Here is a 26,596-nt window from a genome sequence, read left to right as displayed (position 1 = left end):
CCTTTTTGGCGGGGTCATGTTTGCTCGATTGGGAAGGTTCGGATCTCGTGAGGATTTGGCGCCTTGCGATTCAGGCTTTTAGATTTGGACCTTGATGATGCCGCCGACGCACTTACAGGCAGTTGGTAACGGATCGTCAAATACCTAATCTACAATTTAAAAGTCCAAGGAGATTCATATTGGAGATTCTACGTTCATTTTACATTAGGAAGATCTGAACAATTGTGACTTTTCTCTCCGGGTGCTGATAGCTGATAGTCCATGAATTCAATGGCACCCATTAACGCGACCAGACGCGTCTAAACCGCCAAACCATCATCCCCACTACAACTCCAACTCGACCACCTTCTACAACCTCAACCACAATGGCAGCTCCAGTGTCTTCAGACTATGAGCTCCTTACGGAGCACTTTGGCTACCCGCCAGTCGTACGTTGCCCATGACCTCCTTCCGCGCTCTATCTAATATCCTCTACAGTCCCTCCTCGACGACATCATCAACACAATCAATGTCCTCGCCGACCGCGCCCTTGATTCAGTCGAGCGTCTTCTTCTCTCCATTCCTCCACAATCTCTCGGCTTCTCCGAAAAACATGCTCCAGCTGGAGAGACACCGCTACCCCCAGATGAAGCCGCAAAGCTCGAGATTGAGCATGGCACGCATCAGCTCGAGACGTTGCTAAACGCGTCCATCGACAAGAACTTTGATCTGTTTGAGCTGTACACCATGCGCAACATCCTCACAGTGCGGCCCGACGATCAGCCATACATGCGCCTCGCTCACTACGAGGGCCTCGACTTCGCCGCCCTTGAGGCTCCCGACCGCCCGACCACCGAGTCCATCACGGCCCTGCGGAGGAGGCTGCACGCCAGCCAGAAGCTGCACGCAGCGCTCGAGGCGGAGCGGGCGCGCAATGACGCGCTTCTCGCCAAGCTGAGGGCGGCGCTGGGCGTCGTGCCGGGAGGTGTCAAGGCGGAGGAGGGACAGGCTCAGCCCGGGTCGGCGTTTGGATTCCTCCGTGATAAAGCCAGTCTGCAAGACGCGGACGCCAATACGCCCATTGCTACGACGACCGAGTTTACCCTCTCTCAGTTGCAGGCCCTCCGTGCGCTTTCAACGTCTCTGCGCACGCTTCTTCCTGATCTTGGACCTGACGACGTGGATGCTGATGCTGCCGATGAGGATGCTGCAGGCGGTTCAAAGACATGGAGACGTGAGCGGGTAGAATATGTCGAAGGGGCTTCACGCAAGTATCTCGAAACAGCGAGAGGTCTAGAGCTAGGAGCTCAGGGCGAAGTCCGCGATGGGGAGTGGCAAGGCGAGGGACGCAAGATAACACGAGGAGACGTCGAAGGTCTAGAGCAAGTAGTCTCCATGCTGGGCAACAATAAGTCGCCAGAGTCAAAAGGCGGCGATGGGGAACCAATGGACGAGTCATGAGCATTGATGTCATTTGTACATTTGGATTTAGGCATCTTCAAAGATCGGGAAACGGCGTGCCGGCGCAGGATAGGAAAACGGTTAGACCCCCCTTGGTTCATGGGCGGTGATGGCTCTGGCGTCTCTTCTTTTTTCTTCTTTTGCTATGTTACAGGCGTGCGGTCTCAAGCACGAGAAATACATTCATCCAGTGAGGACTTCTACCTCTGATAAACTTGAAAACATGTCTTTTTTACTTGATACATTTCCCTCTCCTTCTCTTACATAAACCAAAACATGCCACTTTGCTCTCGTATGAATCATCAGTGAGGTAGAGGAATCGTGTCGTTCTTGATCAAGCCGTTCCGCCTGGCCATGAACCAAAGATGGTGCCTCCAGTACCGCTGGTTCGACTCCAGGTTGTCGGTACTCTTGGCCTTGTGCGTCAGCACCGTGTCGATGACCTTTTGCGCAGACTCGGTCTCCTTCTTCTGCAGCAGCGCACCCACCAGGTCCGACAAGCACGGCAACGATGTGACGGGACGGCCTGCCTTGGCCAGGTCGTCAAAGATGCGCATGGCCTCCTTCGTCTCACCGCTGATGGCATGGGCGCTCATGACGCGCTCCCAGAGGGTCTGGTCACCCTGTTTGACCACCGAGAGCTTGTTCTCCTTAAGCAGCAGTCGCACTCGCTTGATGTCTGGGGGGTCTCGGCGGAGGGCGCGCTCGATGAGGATAGTAACCATGTGCGGCGTGACAGCAAAGCCGTTATTGCGCATGTGGTTCTGTACGGCGGCCATGGCGTCGTCTGAGCTGCCCTGGATGCCATCGACCGCATACAGCATCTTTCCATACGTCTCGAGGTTGGGCTTGAGGCCGGCATCCTCCATATCAGCAAAGATGGAGTGCACGGCTTCCACCTGCTCCTCCGAGGTGGCATAGTCCATCCGCTTGACCACCTCCTCCAGGAGAATAGTAAAAGTGGCAGTATCAGGGTCAATCCCCTGCTGCCTCATGGCGCGTAGCAGGTCTGTAACCTTATCCGTGTGTCCGGCTCGGAGGCTCTCGCTGATGAGGATGTTGAATGTTCGGACGTTGGGCTCAAAGCCCTCTCGGCCAGCCCATGCCAACAGCTCGTGAGCAGCATCTGGGTACAGGTGCAGCATGCCCTTGAAGGCAGCGTTAATGACATGGATAGTAGGCTGTACGGCCTGGGCCTCGGTTCCATTCTGGACTGCCTTCTTCCACGTCATCACTAGCTCTTCAAGCGCCTGGATGCCCGCCTGGGTCTTGCCTAGCTCAATGAGGGCTGAGATACGTTCAGTCCAGATGACAATATCCAGCTTTGTGCCAGCCGAGACGAGCTGTCCCCATAGTGCTTCAACCTTGGCAAGATCTTTGCACTTCTTCCACCCGTGCATCATGGCCGTGTACGACTTGAGTGTCATGGGCATGTTCAACGAGCGCATCAGCTCAATCGTCTCCTCCAGCCGTTTTGTTCGGCGAACCGCACACCACACAAAGATCCAATAGTCGAGGAAGTCGGGGCTATCGGCCAACTGCTCTCTTACCCGGGGGTTCTGTTCCAGGCTCTTCATCATGTCCTCCCAGATGGCACTCATAGCGCCGATGTTGCGCGCGCGGTACGCCGACTTCAAAAGCTTGTGGAACGAAGTAACACGGGACGCGGCCAGCTTGACAGGGTCTTCTGCCCACTCATGACTCTCAGGTTTCATCCACTGCTCTGCCTCGGTTGTGAGCATGGTCATGACAGTTGGCCACTGGTTCTTGACGTAGACCCCAAGTGCATCCATTTTGTCAGCAGGCAAAGTGTGATAATTGGAGAGAATGGAGTGAATGTTGTCCTCAGTAAGTTGGTGCTTGGATAGCACTGCTCGTGCAAGCACCAACAGCGGAGACAGGGCAACCCTTTTCTCACGGCCAAAGTACCTGACATCTGACGCAACAGCTAGAGTCGCCAGAAGAGCCGGGATGATGTCTTGAGCTTGCGGTGGCGGATACTGGAGGAACATCGAGGCCAGTGCGCGTGCTGTTGGGTTCTTGCTGGAGTCCTGTGTCTGGTCCTTCTCAACGAATCTGGCTTTCTCTGCGTCTTTCAGCACTTCGGGGACCGAGGGCATTGCGAAGCGGAGTTCTCGGTCAACTTCCCCAGGACGCTTGAGCTGGGAGACGTGCTTCCACATGCCAATGAGCTCGTCCCTCATCTGAGTACGCGTGTAGGATTTGTTCCTGGCCTGCGTCATCCTGATACAGAGGTTCAAGATAAGGTCGTTCCGGATGTCAAGGTCGTACTTTCCAAGTGTGCTATACACCTGTGACAGCCGTACGCTGCGTAGGTAATGCCCATCTCGTAGCATTGTCAGGCTTTGATCGCTGAGGAGCCCAGTGACGGCCATGTAGATGGGCTTGGGCAGTTGGCCTCGGAGCTCCTGAATGCTGGGCCAAATCTCTTCGTCAAATACTTTGAACTGTTCATGCGTCTTGATGTCCCTTTCCCTAAGCTCCTTGAGCCTCGAGGCGATCTCAAGCTCACCAAGAATGGGGACATTGGCGGGTTTATTGTTGCTGGAAGGGTCAACCACCTCATTGAATAAGGCCAGTGCAGAGTCCTCGTGCTTTCTTTTCGAATCCTTCGAGTTCCCCCATGGTCGGCGTCGTGCGGGATGCCCATTGCCGGGGTTGTGTGGTGAAGATGAGGCTGGCGTGTGCGAGATCGAGGCGTCAGCCCTTGTCGAATACAAGGCCACGGCCCCCAGCCGCCTTGTGGAGGCCGTGCGGGCTTGCACCAAGCATCTTGAACAGACTATTCGAGATGCATACATGGCGAATGGCCGCAGCGGGCTTCAAAAGGATGAAGGTTGCAGATGTCGGAAACTTGATGGTTGAGCTCCAATTATTTTCAAGGTGAGGTCGGAGTCAAGGTGTGCAGCCAATCAGGTTCCGGTAGTTGCACACCACCTCGGTAATCCTCGGTGTATACATGTACCGGGTAGCTCTATTGGCATGAGTTATCCCTCACCAACAGTGTTCTCATTGGCATCCATGGCGACTTGAATGTTGAATATTTCTCTTCTTATTGGACATATTTTCTCTGAATGTTTATGTAGTTTCAGTCGTAAGTGTCTAACTGGTAAGATCGAGCGATACACGAAACTCTCATCTTAGATACTTCGTATTGAGCAATTAATTGGAATATCATTAATCTTGAACCATCATACATAAGCTTTCGCAACATCCCAAAGCGTCTCCAGTATAGCAAACCACGAGAAACAAAGCCGTCTCTCACAGCGAAGCCGTAAAACTTCCATCAATCTCCTTAACCTTCTCCACGCTCCTCACATACCCCTCCTCCGCCTCAAGCCTCTTCACGTACGCCGCCACCTTTGGAAACTCCTCTCTCCACGAGCCCCCCTCCCAGCTGCCAAACTCGTCAAGCTTCCCCTGCGCCGCGATGAGCGGGAAGCTCATGAGGATGTCCGCAGCCGTCAGGGTGGCGCCGCAGAGGTAGTCGCCACCTGACGTCGCGAGGTGGCCCTCGATCATGGAGAGGTTGCGCCGCATGTTGGGGAAGATCCAGAAGGAGAAGATGCGGTTGGCTAGCATGGTTGAGATGGGCCGGATGTAAAAGGGGACGTTGGGGGATTTGAGTCCTGAGATGAGCTGTTAGTGCTGAGGCTGGATAGAGGCGGATATGTAGACTTACCACCCACGATGAGGGACATGACAAGGACAGGCATCAGACTGCCCTCGCAGTAATGCAGATAGTACTGATATCTCATCCAAGCTTCCGTCTCTCCGCCAATCTTGCCCTCCATACCCTCCTTCCACCGGGGCGGCATCAGTCTCTTCCCCTCGGGGCAGTGCTCGGTGAGATACTGCGTAATGAAGCCGCTCTCAGCCAACATCACCGGCTCCACGCCCTCACCTGCACCCGCGGGGGTGACGCTGATGATGGGCGACTTTCCCAGAGGGTGCACCTTCTCAAGCTCTGGCGGGGCAAGCTTGGTCTCTTTGTTGCGGCGGAACATTTCCAGAGTGTATGGCAGCTTGAGCTCCTCCAACAACCAGAGAATGCGCTGTGAGCGCGACTCATCGAGCCTTGAGCCAGGGTCAGTATCATGATGAGAAAAGTCCCCGGCATGTGACGTACCAGTAGAGCTTGACCTCGGGAAGTTCGTTTGAAGCCATTGTGTCTCAGAATTATTATGTTAAAAGCGTCCAAGGTGTTGAAATGATGGTTCAGTTGTGTAATGATGTCTGAATCGAGAGAAACTGTCAATAATTCTGCGGAATGTCCTCATGTTATATATTCTAGTCCCGGTCGATTTGCCCGATGCGGCCGGTCTAAATAACTGTCCGATCATGATGACATCCGATCCAGCGGATCGGCGGTCGGATGCTGAGATGCCGATCAACTTTCCGGTGCAGTTTTCCTATTCAGGCCGTCATCCGCTCTGTCACATGTATAGCTCAATCACTTCAAAACTCCGACATGGTCTTCCATGATTGTTATATATCGAGATTTGAACTCTTACATGTCTTGATTTTGGCTAGCTGTAGTCTATTTTACCTCCCTCATGTTGCTAGCTCCCTATCCCGAAGCCAGGTGGGACACAAACGCCAAAAAAGCTCTCTTAGACTCCGTCCTGTTCCTGTACCTGAAAGGACAACCTGCCGCCGTCCGCTTCCTGTATTCCCTTGCATGCCTTGCCTGCCTGCCTCCTCAACGCATCTCGCTATGCAACAAAACACTGCATTCCATGCCAAAAAGATCACATGCTCAAACTTGCTAAATCATAGCCTCCTGACTCTTCATCGTCGTCGGGACTTTGCTGCCGGCGCCGGCGCTTCGTGAGCTGCCTCTCGCTTCCGGCTCTGCTTGCGAGATCGTGGGGGTGGTGGAGGATCGCTGTGCAGGTGACCCAACTCCTCCAGAGCCGTCGTGTTCTCCCACTTGAGGCAGCGGTAGTGGGGAATCTCGGGCGTCTTGTCTCGAATGCGAGTGCTCATCCGCTTGTGAGACTCTTCCTTCTTCTCTGTTTCGTCCTCGTTCGCAAGATATGCCTTCCGGTTCTCCATGTTCTTGGCGATCTTCTCCTTGTAGTTGAGCAATTCCTTGCGGAGCTTCAGCTCATTGAAACCGCGAGGGTCGAGCCACTTGATGAGCTCATCGACCTGTTCTGGTTCAGAGATGTAGCCCCATTGGTAGGCGTTGAAGACGCTCGTGTCACCCTCTTCCATGGTCTTTCGCTCGGGAACCGTCATGTTGAACTTGGCCTTGTACTCGTCCTGAAGCTCGGTAGGTAGGTCGATGTAGCCCTCTCGTTCCAGCTCATCGGGTCCCTGGACCCAGATCAGACCGTTGGCGTAGTCGGCCGATGCAGTCGAGCTGTCGGGAAGACCGCCGTATGGCATGCCATTGCGTTCAAACCAATAGTAACGGTTCCAGAATCGATCCTTGCCGAGGACTCTGGTGCGTGGGCAGTCGGCCTCGCGCAGGTCGTTGTCGATGACAGCAATTTCCTCTTCGCACTTCTTGACGACATCCTCCTTCTTCTGGATGTCCTTGAGTAGCTTGATGAATTGCTTTGACTGAGTTGGGCCCTTGGGGGTCTTTTCAGCCCTTTCCTTTTCCTTGCGGGCCTTCTCCTCCTCCCGCTTTCGTTGCTTAGCCGTCAAAGGGCGTCGCCGTTTTCTCGTTGACACTGGGTCGTCCTCTGTTTCCTCGCCATCTGCCTCACGCGAGATGTGCGAGTCGTCCGCGTCGGCCATCTTGACATCTTCTTCATCCTCGCGGGGATTCAGCGGTGGCGAAGGCGGCATGTTGTCCGGCAACATCAGCTTCTTTTGCTCGTTCAAATGACGAAGCTCCTCAACGCTATACGGTTCGTTAGCCAACAACCATCAGTCATTTGAACCGGCTTCAACTTACGCTTGCTTGCGCTGCCGCTGCCAGTCAATCTTTTCCTTGCGATAGGTGGTCATGGTCTCACTGCAATCCTCCATGTACCCCCGGATGGCCTTGGTCTCAGTGGTCAACATGCAGATGATCTGCAGCGCCTTGACACGGTGGTTGACATCGAGCTCAGCGTATCGCTGTCGCACTGTCTCCTGCGACGCATCGACTCCAGGAGGCACCAATTCGAGCAGAAGCTCCTCGCAAGCGTCGTGTTGGCGCTCGTTCTTGGACAACTGATGAAGCAAACCAACCATGATGCGTTCCCAACCACCGTTAACAAAGTCGCGCTTTCGGAGATGTTCGATCCAATCGTAGTCCTGGAGAAGCTGTTCGGCACGGTGCTTGGTTTCCTCCTCGCTTTCCTTCTCAGCGGCAGCCGCCTCAGCAGCCAATCTCTCTGCCTCCAGTTTGGCAAGGCTGCTACGAGTGGCACGTCCAACGGGCTTCGGCTCTGGCTCGGGAGTAGGCTGTGCGCTTGTGTCCTCGTCTTCCTCCTCGTCGCTATCCTCTTCCTCGATCTCTGGGAGTGTGATTCGAACTTTGCCGCCATCGGCTTCAGAATCGACAAGAATTTTGAGGACCGAGCAGTGGATCTCGTCGAAAAGTTGGATCGGAACCTGTTCAGATGCAGCACACAGAGTTTGGACGTAGTCGTCAAATGTGAAGGAGTCTAGCTTGAAGACCTCGCAGTACACGTTCAGTGTGTCCCAGGTTTCGAGCAATGGGCCGACGGAAGACATGTCAATGTTCTTAGATAGGTCATTGTGGGTAGAATCGCCGTTTTGAACTTTGACGGGCGGGTCTCTGCAGAGGAACTTCAAAGCAGGGCGCTGTCGATCGGTTCGAGGCTCGAGCTGTAGATCCTCAATCGGGTACTTGGGAGGAGGAGGTGGCGGGGGTGGTGGTGGCGTGGGGTCGCGGTGGATGGGAGTCTGAATCCCATAATCCGAAGGGGAGCTGAACGGGTTGCTATGGACGGGGATGTTCACAGGCCACTTGAGTCCCTTGGATGCGGTTCCCTGCTGACCGGGTTTCACCTTGCTCTTTGGAGCTGGCTTAAGCTCCGGTAATCGCACAGGACCCGAGTGCAGGGCAGCAACCAAGTTGTGACCGTTGGTGTCATGGTTGATGTGGGCTCGCTTTTGTGCCTGAAGCTGCTTGCGCTCCAGAATCTTGGTGTCGTATCGAAGGTGAGGCGGCACGCGAGTATCGATGTGGTACTGGCTCGCATAATCATGCTTGACCAACCAAGGTGCGCCGTTCCACGCATCGCGAGTCACTGTCTTCTTGATGAACGATCTGAGCATGGCCTTTGTAAAGACACCTCGGTCTCGGCAAATGTGCTCGTCAGTAACGATCGTCTCCTTTTCCGAGTCCTTGAGGTTCACGAGGTAGCGCGTCGTGGGCAGGGCCTTGCTGCCGTCTGGAAGAGCACGAGGGCCAAATGTCGTCTTGTCGCGGACCAAGCCATGAACGCGCTCGCCGCCATCCAAGGTCACTGTAACCTCTTCGCCAGGGTAGTAGTCGAGCTTGAACTCCTCGTAAATCTGGTCGACGAGGTTATCGAGGCGAGAAACGGTCTGAAACTGCACTCTACGCAGAATAGGACCCTTCAGCGCCTCGGGAAAGGAAGCCTCGACTTCTTTACCTCCAGCAAGCTAATTTTATGATCAGTTGGTGCACGGTGATCGAGAGAACCGAAGACTAACCTCGCTCTTGAAAGCTTCAAAAAAGGTCAGGCCTGAGTGACCGGTGATTTGATCATTGAACCGACGCTGATTGTAGAAATCCATGCTAAGAAGGTGTAAGCTACAAACGGCTCCAGCAAAAGCGCATGAACAGCACTTACCGATTTAAGTAGTCCTCATAGGAAGCAAATATCTCCCCCGTTTGGGGGATGTACCAGACCTATCAAGAATCAGCTCCTGCGCGAAGCAAGAAACCCGGTCGACGTTGACGGGCATACCTCGGCATTCTCATCCTCGATCTCTGCGGGAGGCAGGAATTGGACGGGCTTTCGCTTGAAGAGAACCTGGCGATGGTGGTTTAGCGGGTGCGCGGGCGGCCAGAGCAAAAGATCGGGAGGGCGTACCATGGTCTAGTGATGCTGGGCGCAAGCGGTCGAGAATCAAGTGCAAAAGAAACCACCTGCAAGGCTGAGAAGCAGCCTCCCCCCCACTAACAAGTTTGTCGTTGCAGGATGTCGCGACGGCGCAGCATGGGTGAGGGCGAGAGATGCGGTTGCGAGACGCGAGTGCGGGCGGTCGATTGTTTGCGAGGCGAAATTGGTGCCTCGTCGCTCGTGTGGGCGGATCGAGGAGAACGCGGGCGCGCGGGCGGGAAATCGGGGGTGGGTGCGTCGCGGGTTGATCGAGCCCGGGACGAACGACTTACACGGCGGGAGGTGGCCGAGAAGGTGTGAAACGGGAAGAGATGCTTGATATTCAAGTATCTCGGTAAGGGGATGCTGTAGATGTGTGCGTCGAGGTATAGCACAATGGTGGACGAGGATGCCTCGAGTACAGTGATGTAGGAAGAAAGAATGGAGGAAGGAAAGGAAAGAAGCGGGCTGACGCGACGGGAGCAACGGCGAGGTGGTCCCGGGGGGAGGAACTAGAAAAGAAGGAGCGAGGGTGGGCGCCAGCGCAAGGTACCTCGAGAGATGGGGGTGTACAGTGGGTCGATTGGGAATCTGGGAGTACCTGTCGTGCCACTGACGGTACAGGCGGTGATGCGGTATCTTAAAGGTACATCTACTTCCTTGTCAGTGCCGTCCCAGGTACCGCCAGCATCTAACATGGCCGTGCTGAACACCAGGGTCAACAGCTCTACCATGGGATGCACACAAGCTGGGATCAAGCTATAAAATACCCCATCAGGAAGATTAAGTTCATTGAAGATGATTATAAAATATATCCGTTCGAAGGCCGACGACCCGTTTGTGCCTGCTCGAAGAGGAACATTTTCCCAAGAAAAAAATGTCCCAGATTTTTTTAGCCTTCCCGGGCACCCACGCATCAACGCACCCCTGTCACCCGCGCGCCGGCACCACATCCTCCTCGTCCTCCGTCCTCCTCGCCTTAGAACCACCCACTCTCCTCTCCCTCCACTCGGCGCGACTGACCCTCGCCGGCCAACAAAACAGGCGCCTCGTAGACTTTTGCCCACGTTCTTGGGCTCGTTGGGACCGTCATCTTCCGCTGCATCCAATGAACTCTGAAGCATGATTTTTCGACTTAGTTTCGACTAGATATTGCCGTTATTGCTCGACCTGCAAATCTCATCTTTAGACAGGGTGGGCCATCTCGTCTGCCCGCCTCCTCCGGGACCGCGATGGCGGGTTTGACGCGACGACCATCCACGTCCCGCAAGAGCACGCAAAACCGTCAATCAAGCAAAATGTGACGCCGAATTCACTGCAGATTATCAAAAACAGCGCCACGGCATTATCTCGTATCGAGGTTGTGCGATATACGGCGCTGCAAGTTTCCATAACTCAACTTAAACGCGTCGTATGAGCAACACAATATCCAGGCAGGACGTATTTAATTTGGCCGTGTTAGCTCCTGATATTCCCCTGCATGCCATTCCAGGCTGCCATAATGAAATGCCTGGCTTTTCTGACTTTTTGGCGTCGATCTGGGGGATGCCTGGATCCTAGGGACCAAGCTGGAGGTTCTTAGACCAAAGGGGGCGTTCAGCCTTGCGCTTCACGTGGAAGACCCCCACAATTTTGGATGACTCAGCTGCCAATGTGGCTCAAAACATTCCCGAGCAAATCCGCCAGGGGCTTCACAGAAGTGAGGATGGAAGGTATTATTGACTGGGTTTCCCCTTTTCCAGATAACTGCCTAAATAGGTATATTAGTTGCTTCGGAATCTTTCAGAATTTTCTAAACAATAGGAAATCTATTTTAGGGTATCTTTACTATATACACCCATCTCATGCGGTAAAATACACCACCATATAGCCCACCCAGCTGCCGACAACTCCAATTGCGGAGTATGAGCTGGTAAACATCAATGGCAGAAACTCGTAACTCTTTCCAAATATGATTTGGTGCAGAAGCGAGCAGTACAGGATGAGCGGGATGCTCACTGCAATGTATAGAGTGCTGAATCGGTCCAGGAGGAAGATTCTTGGCTTGTTGGACGCCGGGGCGAGACGGTCAAATGCCATGAGGAACACCACCAGCCACATGATGGTGTAGATGGTCTTGACAGGGAACTCGGCGGGTGTGAAGAGGAGCGGGAAGAGTGACACATGGCCTGCAACGGCGAGGGGCCGGAATGCACCTAGGTGTCGTCTATCACGTAAGGCGATGAGGCTGAAGGGGATGATGACTAGGAGGATGGCCTTCTCATGAACGTGCCAGCCGAAGAGAAAAGAGGCATAGCCGCACAGGGTGACGGCACCAATGAAATTCTCCCAAGTAGGCTGCGAGAAGAGCTTGAGAAGCGGCAGGCCCTGGAAGATGAGTGTGAGGATGAAGCACGTTCTGGGACTGATCTCGGGCAGAACAGCGAACGAAGTGTCTCCGACAAGGCCGCGAGTGACGCTCTGCAACGCGCCCTGGTTGACTGCCCAGCCAAGTCGCGGGGCAACTATGATGAATTAGCGACAACAGCTATCATTTGCCAAGTAATGAACCTACCATGGATCAAAACGCGATCCGCAAAGGAGTAGAGGGCCCAGACATTGGGCGCCCAGTAAGCATGGCAGAGACCCCGCGAAAAGGGAAATAGTCGGCTCAAGAGCTGAGGAATCTGACCTAGGGCCGCAAATGGGCCAAAGGCAGCTCCAAAGATGGTCCCGATACCCAGACCGAGCTTGATACAGTTAAGGAAACGGATCCGGAAGATGGACTTGGACGACAGGCAATACGCCCGCAGGAGAAAGACAAAGTAGGCCAGGGCCAGGTACAGGTAGATGTGCTTGAAGCAGAGCAGCGCGGCGAACACGAGTCCACTATACAGAAGAGTGCCCTTGCAGCGCGCTAGCACCAGCGACATCACCAAGATGCCGTACATGAAGCCATTGTACTGGAAGTGAATGTGGTCGATGATGAGTAGGCCCGGCGAGAGGACAATGGACAGAGCGGCGACCTGCGCGGCGCGTCGCGACTTGAGAGGCGTGGAATCGATAAACGACTGGAGAGCCCACACGAGAACGAGCTCGGTGATGATCACGGTGGTCCGCTGGAAGTAAACCGTCTGCCAGCTGTCGTAGTCGAGGTTGTAGACCTTGACCATGAGGGGGTCGACGAGACGGGCGACGTGGGCGAGGACATATTCGAAGTAGGCAAAGAAGGGCGGGTAGTCGAGGGTCCACTCCGACGTCTTTTCAAAGTACCACTTGTCCAAGGGGAGGCTCTCGGTGATGGCGAGCCAATTGCGGTGAACTTCAAAGTCGGTGGACTTGCTGTTTGACGAGGTGGTTAGCTCTACCTACGGCATGATGGGGGGAGCTCCGGGAAGCTTACTAGGCTGGGAATAAGAGGATCTTGAAAGCAGCAGCCACCAGCGCCGTCTGCGTCAAGGTCGGGTACGACTCGCTCATGGTGATGGTGTCGCCTCGGTAGACTTCAGCTCAGCCTCATGACACTGGCAGGGAGGAGATGAAGGGGTGCGTGCTGCTGCTGTTGGGGAGCAATCATGACGAGGAGCTCTCAGGAGTCAGAGATTGGCTCGTTGTTCTTTTTTGGAGTAGGGTCCCCACCAGGCCGAATGGGGAAATGCGCATCCATCGTTCCATTGAAGCTGGGGTTGGACGGATGTTGACTGTGGATGGTAGTATTGTGAAATCTAGACAATGAATAACGAGTTCATATTGACTCTAGTTAGTGATATTGTAACAATCGACATTGAAAAGAAATTTAGTCTCTGCGTCTTGTGTCCATCTCGTTCAAACCTCTTCGTGCTTCTAGAAGGGTGCGATGCTCCTCCGCTAGCGAGGGCCCGAGCTTCTTGAACCCCTGGCCTTGTCTTCTGGGGTTGGGCTGGATCCCACCAATAGCCGAAAGACAGCTGCATGTTAAACTAGCCACAATGATTCAGTGTGAAGCTGAAAGAGAGACGAGTTGAGAGAAGCAAATATTGAAAAGGATGTAATAAATGCTTGAAATCTCTATTCTGTTGTTATCGTAGCCATATGCATGTATATCATGATTTATCTAACATGATATGGCTGAATTTAACATCTGTAGGTCCCTTCAGGGGCATTCCTCAAGGCTGAGTTGAACTGGGCTTGTCGTGGCTGTCGCGTGTGGCTTCATCAACCCACACTCCAACAGCCGCCCCCCTCATGAGACCCTTTTCCCCCTAAGCATTTGCTCAATTGCTTGCCTTTTCTCCTTTTTTTCTTTGAATAGAGAGAGACCTTCTGTAGACTTTGCTAGCCCATTTCATTGTCTTGATATTTTTTCCCTGAGACGTTGGGTTTGACTTCTTTCTATTCTTCTATTGGTGCCCTCCACCGCCAAAAAAAGACCGCCCAGGGGCCCAATTCCATCGTTGATAGTGCAAAGTGTCCTCAGCCTTGCCCGCCTTTTTCTGCTCGTACCATTCTCTCCACTCCCTCCCTTCGACAATCAACCCCCCCGAGCTTGGGTAGAGAGACAGACAGACGGACGCTTCTTGTTCTTGTCCAGTCACGAGGTTGAGCGCTCTCGTCCTGCGCCAGGCACCGCCCGCCCTTTGTCCTCCCTTGTTTGTTGAACGGCCTCTCGCAGCTTGGAGCCACCTACGTCTTTCCCTCTCTTCGCCATGCGTTTCTCTCTATCTTTGGCTGCGCTGCTGGCAGCAGGCCTCTCAGAGGCACAATACCTCATCAGCGAGCTCAGTTTCGGTCATGCTGGAAGGTTTGTTGTTGCTCTTCCCGTGTAGTACAACCTTTGTATGTCTCGCTGACCCCCTCGTCTAGGATAAGTCCCCCCGAATCCCGCGGGGAGATCCCCAACTTTGCCCTCCAGGGCAACCCCCAGATGCCAGAGGTTCTCTCCAACCGCATCATCCTCACGCCTCTCGCCCCCGGTAACCAGCGCGGTGCCGTCTGGGGTCAGCAGCCTCTGCTCCGCAACCAATGGATCGCCGACGTCGACTTCCGAGCCAACGGGCCCGATCGCGGCCGCGGCAACCTCAACATCTGGCTGGTCCGCAACGGTCCTGCCTCTATCGGCTCCGGCAGCATCTACACCGTCGGAAAGTTTGACGGTCTGGCTCTTGTGGTGGACACACACGGCGGCGCGGGCGGTATGGTCCGTGGTTTCCTCAACGACGGCACCGTCGACTTCACGAGGCAGAGCAACGTCGATGAGCTGTCGTTTGGTCACTGCGGTTACAACTACCGAAACCTGGGCCGACCCTCGCAGATCAAGCTCCGACAGACATCCACTTCGTTCCGCGTCGAGGTCGACGGCAACCTGTGCTTCGAGTCCGGCAGCTTCAGCATCCCTACTGGCTACCAGTTCGGTGTCACGGCCGCGACCCCCGACAACCCGGATTCGTTCGAGGTCTTCAAGGTGGTGGTCATGGCCGACAACTCGGACTCGGCCCCCGTCCGCAACAACGACCCCCCCAAGCAGCAGCAGCAGAAGCAGCAGACGCCCAACAAGAGCCCCCCCAGCCGAGGCGCTCCCCCCAAGAGGGAGGTCCCTGAGGGCGAGTACGCCGACGAGGACCCCGATATCTTCCAGACGTCCAAGACGCAGTTCATGGACCTCCACAACCGCCTCCAAAACACAAACCACCAGCTCTCGTCTCTGCACCGCACCTCGTCGCGCCACCAGCAGGAGGACGTCAAGCGCCACGAGGAGGTGACCAGCCTCATCGGCCAGCTTCGCGCCGACATGCGCAAGCTCGACGACATCACGGCGCTGCAGACCCGCGTCATCGAGCTCGAGAAGGAGGTCAAGGGCCTCCGCAAGGACCTCACCCGCAAGCTGCAGTCCACCGAGCGCTCTGTTCGCGACGTCCTCTCGAGCCACCACAACTCGCTCTCCCAGGCTGTCATGGCCAGCACCCCCGGCCACCGCTTCCTGGTCCTCTTCTTCCTCGGCACCCAGCTCGCCCTCGTTGCCGCCTATGTCATCTACAAGCGGCGGCGGGCCACCATGCCCAAGAAGTACTTGTAAGCGGATGTCTTGGGTGCATCTGAGGGTCGATACCTGGTGGGTAGGCGGTTGTGTATCTAGTAGAGTGAGGTTGTTACGACTTCACGCCTTTCCTTAATCGTCAATGTGTTCTTGTATATTAGATGTATGAGCTGCACATGCGAGAGTTTATGTTTTGGGTAGCAATGAGCATGATAAATTCCATAAATTGATACCAATAGTGCCGCATGCTGACCTGTGTTGTCCTATATCATTCTCATTCCTGAAACCGCTGAACTGACCAAACCACGGCAAGTAAAAGACAAAGCACCTAGTCAATGCATTCGCCATATATACCCGCCATCCACTTCTCAATATTAACCCCATTGCTCGTTGAGCATATTACCCCCTACTAGCCCTCAAATCTTCTCAAAGCTGCCGTTTATCACATCCAGCAGTTCATCGCCCTTGGGCGCACCTGCAGAGAGGTTCTCATGTCCATCAGATGTGACAAGTATATCGTCCTCAATACGAACGCCTCCAACGGGATAGTAGGCCTCGAGGATATTGCGATCGATAAACTTGGCGTGTGCCGAGTTATTGAGGAAGTATCCCTCAATGAAAGGTCGGCAGAAGTAACTGAGGGACTTGATTAGCATCAAATAAGTCACAAGAGGGATAATTACACTTACATTCCAGGCTCAACCGTGACAATCATGTTGGGTCGAAGAGCCTGTCGTCCCTTATAAGGTGGCGGCGCAGCTACCATTCGCTGCAGAGCGACCAGGGCCGTGGCCGTAACCATCTCACGCTTTCCACCCTCAATGTGGAAGTTGTCTCTCATCAAGAGACGTTCGGCGCCGGTAACGTCGTGAACCTCCAAGCCAACGTGATGGCCCAGGCCGTGAGGGAAGAAAGCAGCGACGGTGCCAGCCTTTTGGATCTCGTCAAAGTTGCCTCGTAGGATGCCCAACTTGCGAAGCCCCTGAATGGCCACGTCGCTGGCGTGCAGATGGAGCTCATAGAAGATGCAGCCAGGGCGGATCCGCGCTATACACTCATCTTGCATACGCTGGACGATAGCATGGATAGCGGCGCCCTCTTTGGTGAAGCTACCGGTGAGGGGAAGTGTCCGAGTGATATCGCTGGCGTAGCATTGCCACTCGCAACCAGCATCGACAACAATGACCTGCTTGCCTTCTAGAGACTGGTTGTTGGCCTCGTAATGCAAAGTAGAGGCGTTGGGACCGGCCCCGGCAATGATGGGGTATGCCTGGGCATGAGCACCACGGGAGGTGCAGGCTGAGAGGAGAACAGCTTCGACATCCTGCTCGTTCCGCATACTGAGGATGCGTTCGGCCACAGCACGATGAGCAGCCGCCGAGATGCGCGCAGCACGGCGAATAAGCGCAACCTCATAGTCTGTCTTGATCACTCGAGCTTGGTCCATGGCAGGTCGCAGCTTGGAGCAGTTAATCTGCGTCTGGCCACGAGGACGGTCAGCCAGCTTAGGAGCCTGGTCCGGGTGGAGGACGTAGAGAGTCGTGGCCGGTCGGAGGTGGCCATGGAGAAACTTGGATAGCTGAGCCGTGTATCGGACATCATCCACATCGAAGCGGCGCATCGCCTCTGCGGCGTCGGGAGTGGCACCGTACCATAGCACCTGTCGCGGCTCAACGTAGGGGATCCAGAGCGTGAGGCGATCATGTGCTATCTCGTAAGTGACGGAGCAGTCGGGAAAGTCGACACCGCTCAGATAATAGAAGCTGTACGTTTGTTAGAAGACGGCTCATCAATGTGAGTAATGAGCGACTGACTATCTGCGTTGTTTGAAAGGAGGCGACTGATCCGAGTCCTCGTAGAGCCGAGTGGGTTCACCGGGAAGATAGATGAGGCCGTCAGTGGCACCGAGCTCGGCGGCGACCTTGCGAGCATGGAGTTTTGCTACAATGCAACGGTCAGCATGGAATAGACGCTCAACAGATGAGATTGGTGAGCTGGTCGCATACCGGGATACTTGTTACCGCTACTCCGACTGTTCGGGCCCTCGTTACCCTTCTTGACCTCGACGCATCTACCGCGCGGTTAGCCAGCAGCTCAGAAACGCTCAGAGACGAGCAAGGATCCTCACAGCGCGTCAAACTCATCCTCGGGCACAAGTTCGAAGAGGATGGTGTTTCTTTCACGTGCTAGCGGTGCGTCTCGCCGGTCATCCCCGCCGACCAGCTTGGGCGGCGTTGTGAGAGCTGCCATGACCAATGTCGCTGACTGTTGAGCTGTCGAGATGAATACAGGAGGATGCGAGAAGACCAGCGCGATCCTGGGTAAATGAAATAGTAGGTATGAGGTATGAGAAACCTAACCTTGTGTGAAAGGACAAAGACGCAATATGAAGCTCCGACCGGCACAGCCCGTATCTAGGTCTCCTCCCAGAAGGTGCCAGTTCCTGTCCCGTTGCGGTGCTCGACGGCTTAGCTCAGCGTATCGCGTCTCAGCGATAACGCCCTGCAACCATAGCTACCTGACCAACACTAACCGCCCCAACTGCTAACGTTTGGTGGCTGGTGCCATTCGCCTCGACCCGATACTAATGCATCGACCTCATGACGCAACCAGCCCCGATCTGAATGTTGAGGACGGGAGTTGGCGTCGAAAGATTCACGTGTCATTCATTGTCGCGAAGACATACTACGTAGCAAGTTACTCTACCCCTTGTCTTGGACGATCTAGAGCGCCTCTAATCATATTCATACATGCTCCAAGACACCTTTCAAGCATGTGCTAATAGCCGCAGTCCTATCAAGTTATCCATCTCATCCAATTATCCATAGCGCCTCGGCAAGTGGCTATCTTGGCCTCAACACTTTCTTCACGCAAACGACACAGCTTTTGCTTCTTCATGCCCTCAAGGCAAATATCATTACATCTATATCCATGACAAGATGCACTCCTTGACAAGATGCAGCTTTCTCATCCTACACCCCATCTCATCCCTTCACCCCTATCCTATCCTCCCAACCCAACATGTCGGTCTACTGCGTATATCCATCCTACACATTCCCGAGACCTTCCAGGTATATACATCCAATCGCGCCCCGTCTATGTGCCCGGTCCATCTCTCTAAGAATGTGGTCCTCTTTTTTCGTCCTTGCGTCGCTGGCGTTGCCCGGTTCCCCCTACCCTCCCTCCTCCGATAAAAGACATCCACCTCCTACTGCCATCATCCCGACGCTCATCGTTCAAATCATAATCGCTCTCCCCCCCGAATAAAAACAAAGTGAAATTCAATGGCCAACGCCTCGCGCGCTTTCCTTCCTCCCGTATCGTAAAGTGGGTATCAAATGTAGAGACCGTTACATTCCTTGAAATCCTCCTCTTCCAGAACCAAAGAAACCTCCCCAGTCCGCCTGCATTCCCTGCTCCGTAAACATTTGCTGGATTTGCCTTTCTTGGTGGCGTTGTGTGTGTGCTCTCCGGTTTGAGATCGAATGCCCCTGATGAATTGCGTGCGTCTGCGACATCGGCCGGCGTTGCATCATTGGTTGACCCTGCTGCATGGCCATCACGCTTGACGGGTTGTATATTTGACCCGGCATACCCATCATGGGTTGGGCCTGTTGGTGCACCATGTATGGTGGTGGTTGTCCAAAGATTTGGCTCTCCACGTCATCAAACGTCCCGGTCAGGAAGAGCTGCATGTCCTGGTTGTGGTCACCCATGCTGGAAGACTGTTCTGTCTTGCTGGGGAATCCGAGTTCCATCATAGGCTGGTTCGGGTACGCAAAAGGATCCTCAGATGGAAACATGAGCGAGTCGAGCTTGTTGACGGGGTTATGGATGCTGAGCGGCTGTCCCGTGTAAGGGTTTCGCTGTGTGCTTGTCGCCGTACTGCTGGTCGATTCAGGCGTGCCTCGCTGCATATCAACCGGCATAAAGTCGCCAAAGTTGGCCGAGAATCCGGTGTCCTGGAAGCCTGGCATGTTCCCGCCCGCGATGGGATCCATGGTGCCCTGGGAGAGTGTGGTTGGATACGAGCTGGTCGAGATCTGGCTGGTGCGAGTGAAATCGGCCGTTCCGAGTGACGACATGCTTGCAGGGATCGGGGTGTGGTGAGACGACACAGACGATGGTCGCCCAGTGGGCGCCGACCTCTTCTTGGAGGGAGCTGGTCGCACGCGTCCAGCGTCCAATTGCTCAGGCAGTTGGTCAAACAAGACCTATATCCGTCATGTTAGTAAGAATGACTGTTACGAAAAAGGAGAACATACCTTGAGAGCATTCGTCACTCTTTCTGCCGACATGCTCTTTTCTGCCAGGGCCGCAATCATCTGCCTTCCGGCACGGGCATCTGCCAGAACCTCGCCAGAGCCAGGCTTCTCGGGATTTTCTGTGGCGTAAAACACAAGTGAGAGGACGGCAAAGAACTCGGTGTACAGCATGAACCAATAAGGTCCGCTGAGCACACGCTGTTTCCGAATCTCCAGGCCAATGTGCACGATATTCCGAGACACGCTGATAGCGGCCGCTGCACAAGCGTAAGACAGTTCGTCGACCTTGTTCCCTTGGCTCAGGCGAGGAGACACGTAGTGTAGAAATGGTCGGTATAGCACAAGTTGTACATGCGCATAAGCAAATCTGAGCAGATGCCGGATGCTATTTCTCATATTAGCATTTCAGTCTAACAGTCTTCAAGGATCAACTACTCACCGGACCGTTTCTATCGGACCCTCACCGCTTGGTCGCCAATGCTGAGGCAGCCTCTCGAACCATGAGTGAAGGTCGGCCTCGATTTCCTTGATCCGGCCATAGCTGATCAGATAGGTTGAAGCGGGTTTGTTATCCTTGGAGAGACTTTGACCCAGTCCTTTGGTTGGATACACATATTTTGTGACCTTGGACAGAATTTCCATCAGTTCTGAATGAGCGTTGAAAGCCTGGAAGAAAGAGGAGGATCCAGGAGGTGGTTGCAGGATTCCAGTCGATGTAATGTACTCATCGTCGACCTCTGTAGGGAAAGGTTGGTCGATATCGTCGACATTGAGGAGGAGAGGAAAGCCAAGTAGTGTTGAAACATAAATGTCCATCTGTCGAATCACGTAGAAAACGCGCTTGCGGACTTCCTGCTCGATGGTGTCGATTTTTTCGTGCTGCAAGTGTCGATGCAGACCAATTCGCAGCGATGAACGGAGTGCGATACCGACGAAAGAGTAGCAGCTGCTGAGGTTTGATGTTGCTTGAAGAAAGAGAATGATGAACAAGAGAGCTTGTAATGAGATGAGATCGCGGCAATCCGTGAGGTCCTGTAGTACGGATCGTGCCGCATTGTAGTATTTGAGACCTTCTTCCGTCGCTTCTCGATAAGCCATGCTTCCGGGGTCGTTGTCGTCAAGATTGTTGTACATGCAGCCGAGGGCCATGACAGAAAAGAGCAGTCCAAGATATTGCGTTTCCTCTTTCGTCAGATTGTCGAGCGGCCGGTCATAAATCTTTTCCATATTATCGTAGAAAGTGGGAACGTGAACAATTCGAACGAGACAGGTCGCGCAGCTGAGGGAATAGTAACACAATTTCCTGGCAACATCTTTAGGTGGTAGCTCGGGATAACTTGGTACGGCAGAAAAAGGCGTTCCGACAGAGGAGAGAGATGGTGACTCGAGGCCTGGAGGTCGTTCGGCGCGTGGTAAGAAGGGTTGTTTTCCTGTAGGACCAAGCATTCCCCTAAAATGCTCCTTCATGCGTTTCAAGAAGACGGCGCCGGAAGAGATACCGTGGAAATCCCAGCTGCCCTTTTCGTCAAGATCAAGCTGGCCAACCGAGTCGATCATGGAAGTGAGGTGAGCGTCATTCGGGTCGGGCTGGGGCGGCTGGGTCTGTCGAGCCTTGGCGGCTTGGGCGCGTGCATTTTCTCGATTGCGGAATTCTTGTTGAATGGCTGGGTCAAGATTGGGATCGGCCAGGTCGACATCTGGCATGAATTTGTGTAATAGTGACTCTGCGCGTTGCAGACGGCTTTCCAGAGCCTCGATATACTGTGGTGCCGGATTCCTTCTTCTGTTCGAGGGTTTGTCGTATGTACATTCTAAGAGTCAAGGTTAGCTCGCGCGTCGCTGTCGGTCGTAAAGATCAGGGGATCGAAAAATGGGCGTATTGGGCGAGGGAGGAAATCGAGCCGGCTTCATACCATAACTATAGACGGAGCAGTGTGTGCAAGGTTGTTTGCCATCGCACTTGATCTTTTTTCGGCGGCATTCGTCGCAAGCGCGCGTTACTCGTCGTCGCTTTTGGATGGGCTGGGATGGCGCGTTGGGTGCATCCTCATCACCCTCGTTATCGGACTTGATGCTGGCTGATGGCGATGGGGCATCGTTATCCTGCCAGTCTTGGGTCGAAGACTGGCCGGCATCGTCATCGGCGACGTCTGGTGACATCTTGGGCTTGATTGAATTAGCAAAGGCGATGTATTTGATGGTTTAATGAATGGAGCAAGTTCGAGGTGGGAGGGGGCAGGGCGCGGAAGACAAGGGATCGTGAATGTCCTGGCAGGGCGCAAAATGAGCCATGACCGATTGATTCGGCCAACGTGAGCAAATCGCGCCGGTTCAGCCTCGAAGGCGTCGAGGACGGAGGTAATAAGGCGCAGGAAAGGCGACTTCAGGAGTGCAACGCTCAGGTGTCGGTGGGACTTGAGCAGAATGGGCAGACGGATTCGCAAGCACTTTTCACTCACCAGGTGTCGGGCTCGATAGCCACACAAAAGCCGAACGCCACGGATCAGATACTATGAGGTGTTCAAAAAGGAGAAGGTTGTAGTCGTCGCCGGCGTGCGGCAGAAATGGAGACGGAGGCGGGCAGTCGAAGGGGCTGCTGGATGGATGAGTTGCAGGGTCGCAGGTAGCGAGGCCAGCGGCAGCCCATGTCCCAATCGCCCCAAGACTCAAGGCCTAGGCCATCCGCGAAACAGAGGGCGCCAAGAGAGGTTCCCGCAGACGAAGAGGCGGGGAATAAGCAGCAGTAGAATCCGAAGACGGAATCGCGATGATGGCGAGGGGCGGCCAAGAGTAGACGATAGTACCAGTCAAGTACAGTCGCAGAGCAGGAGTTGGGATGGGGGAGAGAATTCGCGACCGACGGACGGGGGCGGGCAGACCAGACCAGCAGCAGGAAAGCGGGCGACCAAGTTGAGTTGAGCTAGCTGAGCGAGAGTACGAATGAACGAACGAACGAGGAGGGAGTCAGCGAGTGGAGAGTGGACCTCGACTCTCAAAAGGACCAGGCCAGGCTTTTGGGGCTTTCGATCGGGTCCTTTTGGGGCTTGTCAGAGCCAATCAGCACTGTATAATCGACACAGTACGGCCGTGCCGTGGTGCCGTCTTCCAACCTGGAGAGGTAGGGGAACGGACGGAGAGTGCCAGAAGCGGGTGATGAAGCCGCCGTAGGGAGATGCCGCACAGCGAACGCCCGGGGCCGGTGAGGGACGGCCGTGGCAGGTTGAGGGAGGGCAGATGAGAGGAGCCAGAGAGGAAGGAAGGGAATGCTGAGACAAAAGGCCTGAAAAGTTGAGTGCCAAGAAGAACCAAGGGACAGGATATGTCGAGCCAAGAGCCGGAGCCAAGCAAAATCCAAGCGCCAGCGAGCGATTGACTGGCGAGGGCTGAAGGACAAGAATGGAGCGACGAGGAAGGGGAGACGCGCAAGTCAAATATTAGATAAGGATGTCTCCGTGAGCTAACGTAGTAGCAAGGGGGAGGGGAGGGCGGCCAGAATTGAGTTGAAGGCGACGATGGCTTCAAGCGCTGTGAAAGACACGGGAGATGAGGGCTCTAAATGGACGGGGCGAGCAAGAGGTCAGGATCAGCGGAGTCCGTCCGAGTAGGCAAGTCGATTGATTGATCCAAAGCAACCACTGAGACGAGAGAGAAAGGAACATATGCCCCAAAGCTGAAGGGACACCTTGTTCGCGATGATGCTCAAGACCGGGAATAATGGAAGATGGCGCTGGATACACGGCACCTGGAGAAATGGGGGGGGAGACCTGACGGGAGGCTTCGAGTGGAGGGTGGATGGGGGGGATTGTGGAGGGAGCTCGGTGTTTTGCAACTCGCACTGTGCCCTGGCCGAGCGATTTCCACGCTGCTGCAGGTGGGATCGGCCCTGGGGGACAACCTTTAGGGGCGAGCCCAGATGTAGGAGGACTCTGGCCAGTGCAGAGTCCAGGCCAGCACTGCGCTGAGCGGCGCTGAGCGGCGCCATGGAACGTGTCAATTGATCTAAGCCAACTCTCTATGCTAACTTTTTCCTATTTTCTAAACAAAGACATTCAGCTCATGTTGAGTTTACAGAGGTAAGCCCTTGTGCTCGACACTCACTGTCCCAATAACGCGTCGGTGGCTGGCTGCTGGGGTTCCGTTCCTGTTCAACGCTCTCTGTATGTCTCTTTTGTCGTCTGCAAATGAGAACGCGTATCATTCATTACCACCTACATGCACAGGCGGAAGAACGGCTATGACGGGATGGTAACCTCGAAAGAAAAGAGCAAGGCCTCTCCACTAGTCAGGGCATGCGAGTGGAACGGGAGTAGAGACGACCACCCATGATCCCAAGCCGCGCGGCCACAAAATAAACTCGCAGTCTCAGGGCGCCCCCCGTTTGAGCGAGGACCTCTCCATCCACCGGACGGTGGCCGGCCAGGCCTCATAGCTCCAGACAATTAGAGCCTGCTGTGCGTCGGCCGCTGTGCGTCTAGCCTAGCCCAGCATGAGACGGCCGGCAGCAATGTACCGCAGCGGATACAGATACTGCCAGCACTGCATAAGTGAGCTGCGGCTAGTTTGCTGGTGGGCTCTGAAGCCGCGAGACGCGAGGGCTGTGATAGCGACAAGGGGGGAAAGCGGCATGGATGGCCAAACGGAGGTTTATGGGGACCCATGGACGAATGGGCAAACCAGCAAAGGCTCTAGACCACCATCGTCAGCGAGATCCCCCATCCACTTCGATGAGACTGCATGGGCAGGCCTCTATCTGGATGCCAGCACGAGACGGGAGTGGTTGAGCAGAGCGGACCGTAACGGAGACTGCCAGGATTTGTGGAGAGATGTCGTGTTCCCGTTTTATCTGCGGTGGTGGATCTCAATAAGAATAGCTGCCGAAATAAAGCCTCCATCGTACGAGAGATTCACGGCTTGGGCATCAGAAACCTTTTTGTCAAGTGTTGCCATTCTGACTTGGTTCGTGGTGGCAGTGTAAGACGAATTTGAGGGTTATCCAAGGCGAGTTTCCGTTCACTCGCAGACAATGCCAGTCGTGAAAGAAGACGATGGCATCTCGAATATCAAACGTCAGGAAAGCCAAGTCTTCGTAGTAACATATCACTGGTTCATCTAGGTCCGGACAGGCCGGTGTCACCTACGCGAATCTCCCAGCAGTAAGAAACGGTCCCAACTCTGTTCATACCTTAACCTACAACCTTCTGAGCAGTGGCCCGTGTGTGAGCAGTGAGCCCTCGAATTGTGTGGAATAAGGTGAGACAACAACCCAAGACCGAACAGCGGCCGACTCTTTGACACACCCCGTTTCTCACTGGTACGGCGGCCCCGAAGAAGCCACACAGATGGCATGTTCTGCATCATGACGTACTGGCACAACCAGTCACTTCTTGACGGACAAGCAGCAGAACAGCAAAGCTAGAGCGAGTCTGCAGGCCCTTCTTGCGCTGGCTCCCGACGAGCCTCAGCCCTAGGGTCGAATGTTGAGCAAGCTTAATCTGGAAGCAACCATGTCGTCGGCTCCGGGAGACACGGAAGATGGCGGCCGCCCAGTGCCTAGCTGACACGGCACTGTGGGTCGTTTTTTTCGCCGGGGCCTTTTGGGAAGGTGGGCGCCACACGAGGAGCAGGGGAGCCACGAATGCCACAAATCCTGGTCTCGACGTGCCATGCCGCATTTCCAGACTCAAGAAGCCTCGTAATGAACTAACAGTACGGCCGAGTAAAGAATGGACTCGAAACGGCGTCCCACTTGACAATCGCGGCGTCTCTTGTCTGCCAAAGATATGCGCGTCCTCTATTCTCGGTGACTATTTTCAGAGTCATTCTCGTCCATGACATCATCCCTCCCTCTCCTTTTACCTGCCCTCTCACATTCCGGCTCTCGCCCGGGTTTGCTCCGGGCACGGGGTTGCAGCTGGGTCGCCAAGCCATTCCGCCCTCCATGGGACGAACCTCAACAGGCAAGGCTCTCTCTCACCTTGTTCGCTTCTTCGCCCCGACTTTCAGGTCGCGAGGCAAACCCATTGGCTGAAAAGGTGCCCGATGGTTCTTTTCACGTCAGACCCATGCACAACCGTCGTCCTTTTTTCTGGGTCGGCATGGCTCTCTCTTCGGCCGATAAGGGCGGAGCAGGCCGGACGAGAAGGCAAACGAGTTTGTGCAGAGAACCGCGCTGAGACGAGGTCTTGGCTTTGGTCTTGGCACTAAAGCTTTGTTTCAACCTCTTCCACGATGCTTCTTGGAAGGGCAGATGGAACCATGCGTGCCGGCTCGTTCAGCCTTATGGCTTACATCTCTTGTACTCTAAACATCTCACCCAAGACTTTAAAATCTTAACTCTCGAGTAAACTGAGGCCGTCGTCTCTCGTCCAGAGTCGAGTGACGCCGCTGATCGTTTCCCAGACAGGACAATCCTCCCTGGCCATATTTACACGCGCCATTTTCTTTTTCGCGTCGTGAGGTGCTCCCATCATGCCACCCCTGCTGACGACGCATTTTCTTCACAATAGCGTCCAACTAATGCCATTCTGCTTCTACGATATCCTCAACATGGACATTCTCGCTTACGCGGGACACGAGAAGCAATGCACCGGGAAGCCGGCACATCCCCAACGACGTCATGCTTGGCGCAATCAGACTTTGGGGGTTGATTCTGGGGATTAAGTGTCCCCGAATTTGTGGCGATATCGCTAGGACGATGGCTGCATCAAGTGCCGGAGATGTGTTTATGGCATGGCTCGCTCGTCTGATGCACGATGGTGGATAACCTCGCGCCCATCTGCAACGTTGTCTCTCCTCCCCTGCTTCTAGAAAACCACGGGAATAACTTCAAGCCTCAATCA

General features: G+C 54.5%; 7 protein-coding genes across 7 annotated transcripts; 2 read left to right on the top strand and 5 right to left on the bottom strand.

Moving 5' to 3' along the window:
* Positions 1-365: 365 nt before the first annotated feature.
* Positions 366-1,440, top strand: NCS57_00887100 (uncharacterized protein; the record flags this gene model as incomplete). Its single annotated transcript, XM_053058670.1, has 2 exons — positions 366-428; positions 478-1,440. The coding sequence occupies 2 exons, from the start codon at positions 366-368 to the stop codon at positions 1,438-1,440; spliced, it is 1,026 nt and encodes a 341-aa protein (XP_052912501.1).
* A 302-nt stretch (positions 1,441-1,742) lies between these two features.
* Positions 1,743-5,628, bottom strand: NCS57_00887000 (uncharacterized protein; the record flags this gene model as incomplete). Its single annotated transcript, XM_053058669.1, has 4 exons — positions 1,743-4,005; positions 4,727-5,090; positions 5,144-5,538; positions 5,591-5,628. The coding sequence occupies 4 exons, from the start codon at positions 5,626-5,628 to the stop codon at positions 1,743-1,745; spliced, it is 3,060 nt and encodes a 1,019-aa protein (XP_052912500.1).
* Positions 5,629-6,252: 624 nt separating this feature from the next.
* Positions 6,253-9,494, bottom strand: NCS57_00886900 (uncharacterized protein; the record flags this gene model as incomplete). The annotated part of the gene is made up of 6 exons (XM_053058668.1): positions 6,253-7,318; positions 7,373-9,057; positions 9,109-9,193; positions 9,249-9,307; positions 9,366-9,431; positions 9,492-9,494. 6 exons carry the CDS (start codon positions 9,492-9,494, stop codon positions 6,253-6,255), a joined length of 2,964 nt encoding a protein of 987 aa, XP_052912499.1.
* Positions 9,495-11,342: 1,848 nt separating this feature from the next.
* On the bottom strand, positions 11,343-12,959 carry NCS57_00886800 (Alpha-1,3-glucosyltransferase; the record flags this gene model as incomplete). The annotated part of the gene is made up of 3 exons (XM_053058667.1): positions 11,343-12,004; positions 12,055-12,821; positions 12,883-12,959. The coding sequence occupies 3 exons, from the start codon at positions 12,957-12,959 to the stop codon at positions 11,343-11,345; spliced, it is 1,506 nt and encodes a 501-aa protein (XP_052912498.1).
* A 1,205-nt stretch (positions 12,960-14,164) lies between these two features.
* Positions 14,165-15,531, top strand: NCS57_00886700 (uncharacterized protein; the record flags this gene model as incomplete). The annotated part of the gene is made up of 2 exons (XM_053058666.1): positions 14,165-14,259; positions 14,322-15,531. 2 exons carry the CDS (start codon positions 14,165-14,167, stop codon positions 15,529-15,531), a joined length of 1,305 nt encoding a protein of 434 aa, XP_052912497.1.
* A 377-nt stretch (positions 15,532-15,908) lies between these two features.
* NCS57_00886600 (Xaa-Pro aminopeptidase) lies at positions 15,909-17,742 on the bottom strand (the record flags this gene model as incomplete). The annotated part of the gene is made up of 5 exons (XM_053058665.1): positions 15,909-16,128; positions 16,182-17,255; positions 17,307-17,433; positions 17,499-17,563; positions 17,621-17,742. The coding sequence occupies 5 exons, from the start codon at positions 17,740-17,742 to the stop codon at positions 15,909-15,911; spliced, it is 1,608 nt and encodes a 535-aa protein (XP_052912496.1).
* Positions 17,743-18,842: 1,100 nt separating this feature from the next.
* NCS57_00886500 (Zn(2)-C6 fungal-type domain-containing protein) lies at positions 18,843-21,917 on the bottom strand (the record flags this gene model as incomplete). Its single annotated transcript, XM_053058664.1, has 4 exons — positions 18,843-19,706; positions 19,758-20,142; positions 20,197-21,568; positions 21,671-21,917. 4 exons carry the CDS (start codon positions 21,915-21,917, stop codon positions 18,843-18,845), a joined length of 2,868 nt encoding a protein of 955 aa, XP_052912495.1.
* Positions 21,918-26,596: the final 4,679 nt, after the last annotated feature.

This window comes from Fusarium keratoplasticum, chromosome 6, assembly GCF_025433545.1.
Source record: "Fusarium keratoplasticum isolate Fu6.1 chromosome 6, whole genome shotgun sequence".
NCBI lineage: Eukaryota > Fungi > Ascomycota > Sordariomycetes > Hypocreales > Nectriaceae > Fusarium > Fusarium keratoplasticum.
Note: the sequence above shows the minus strand (reverse complement) of the source record. Positions and strands in the feature narration are given on the sequence as shown.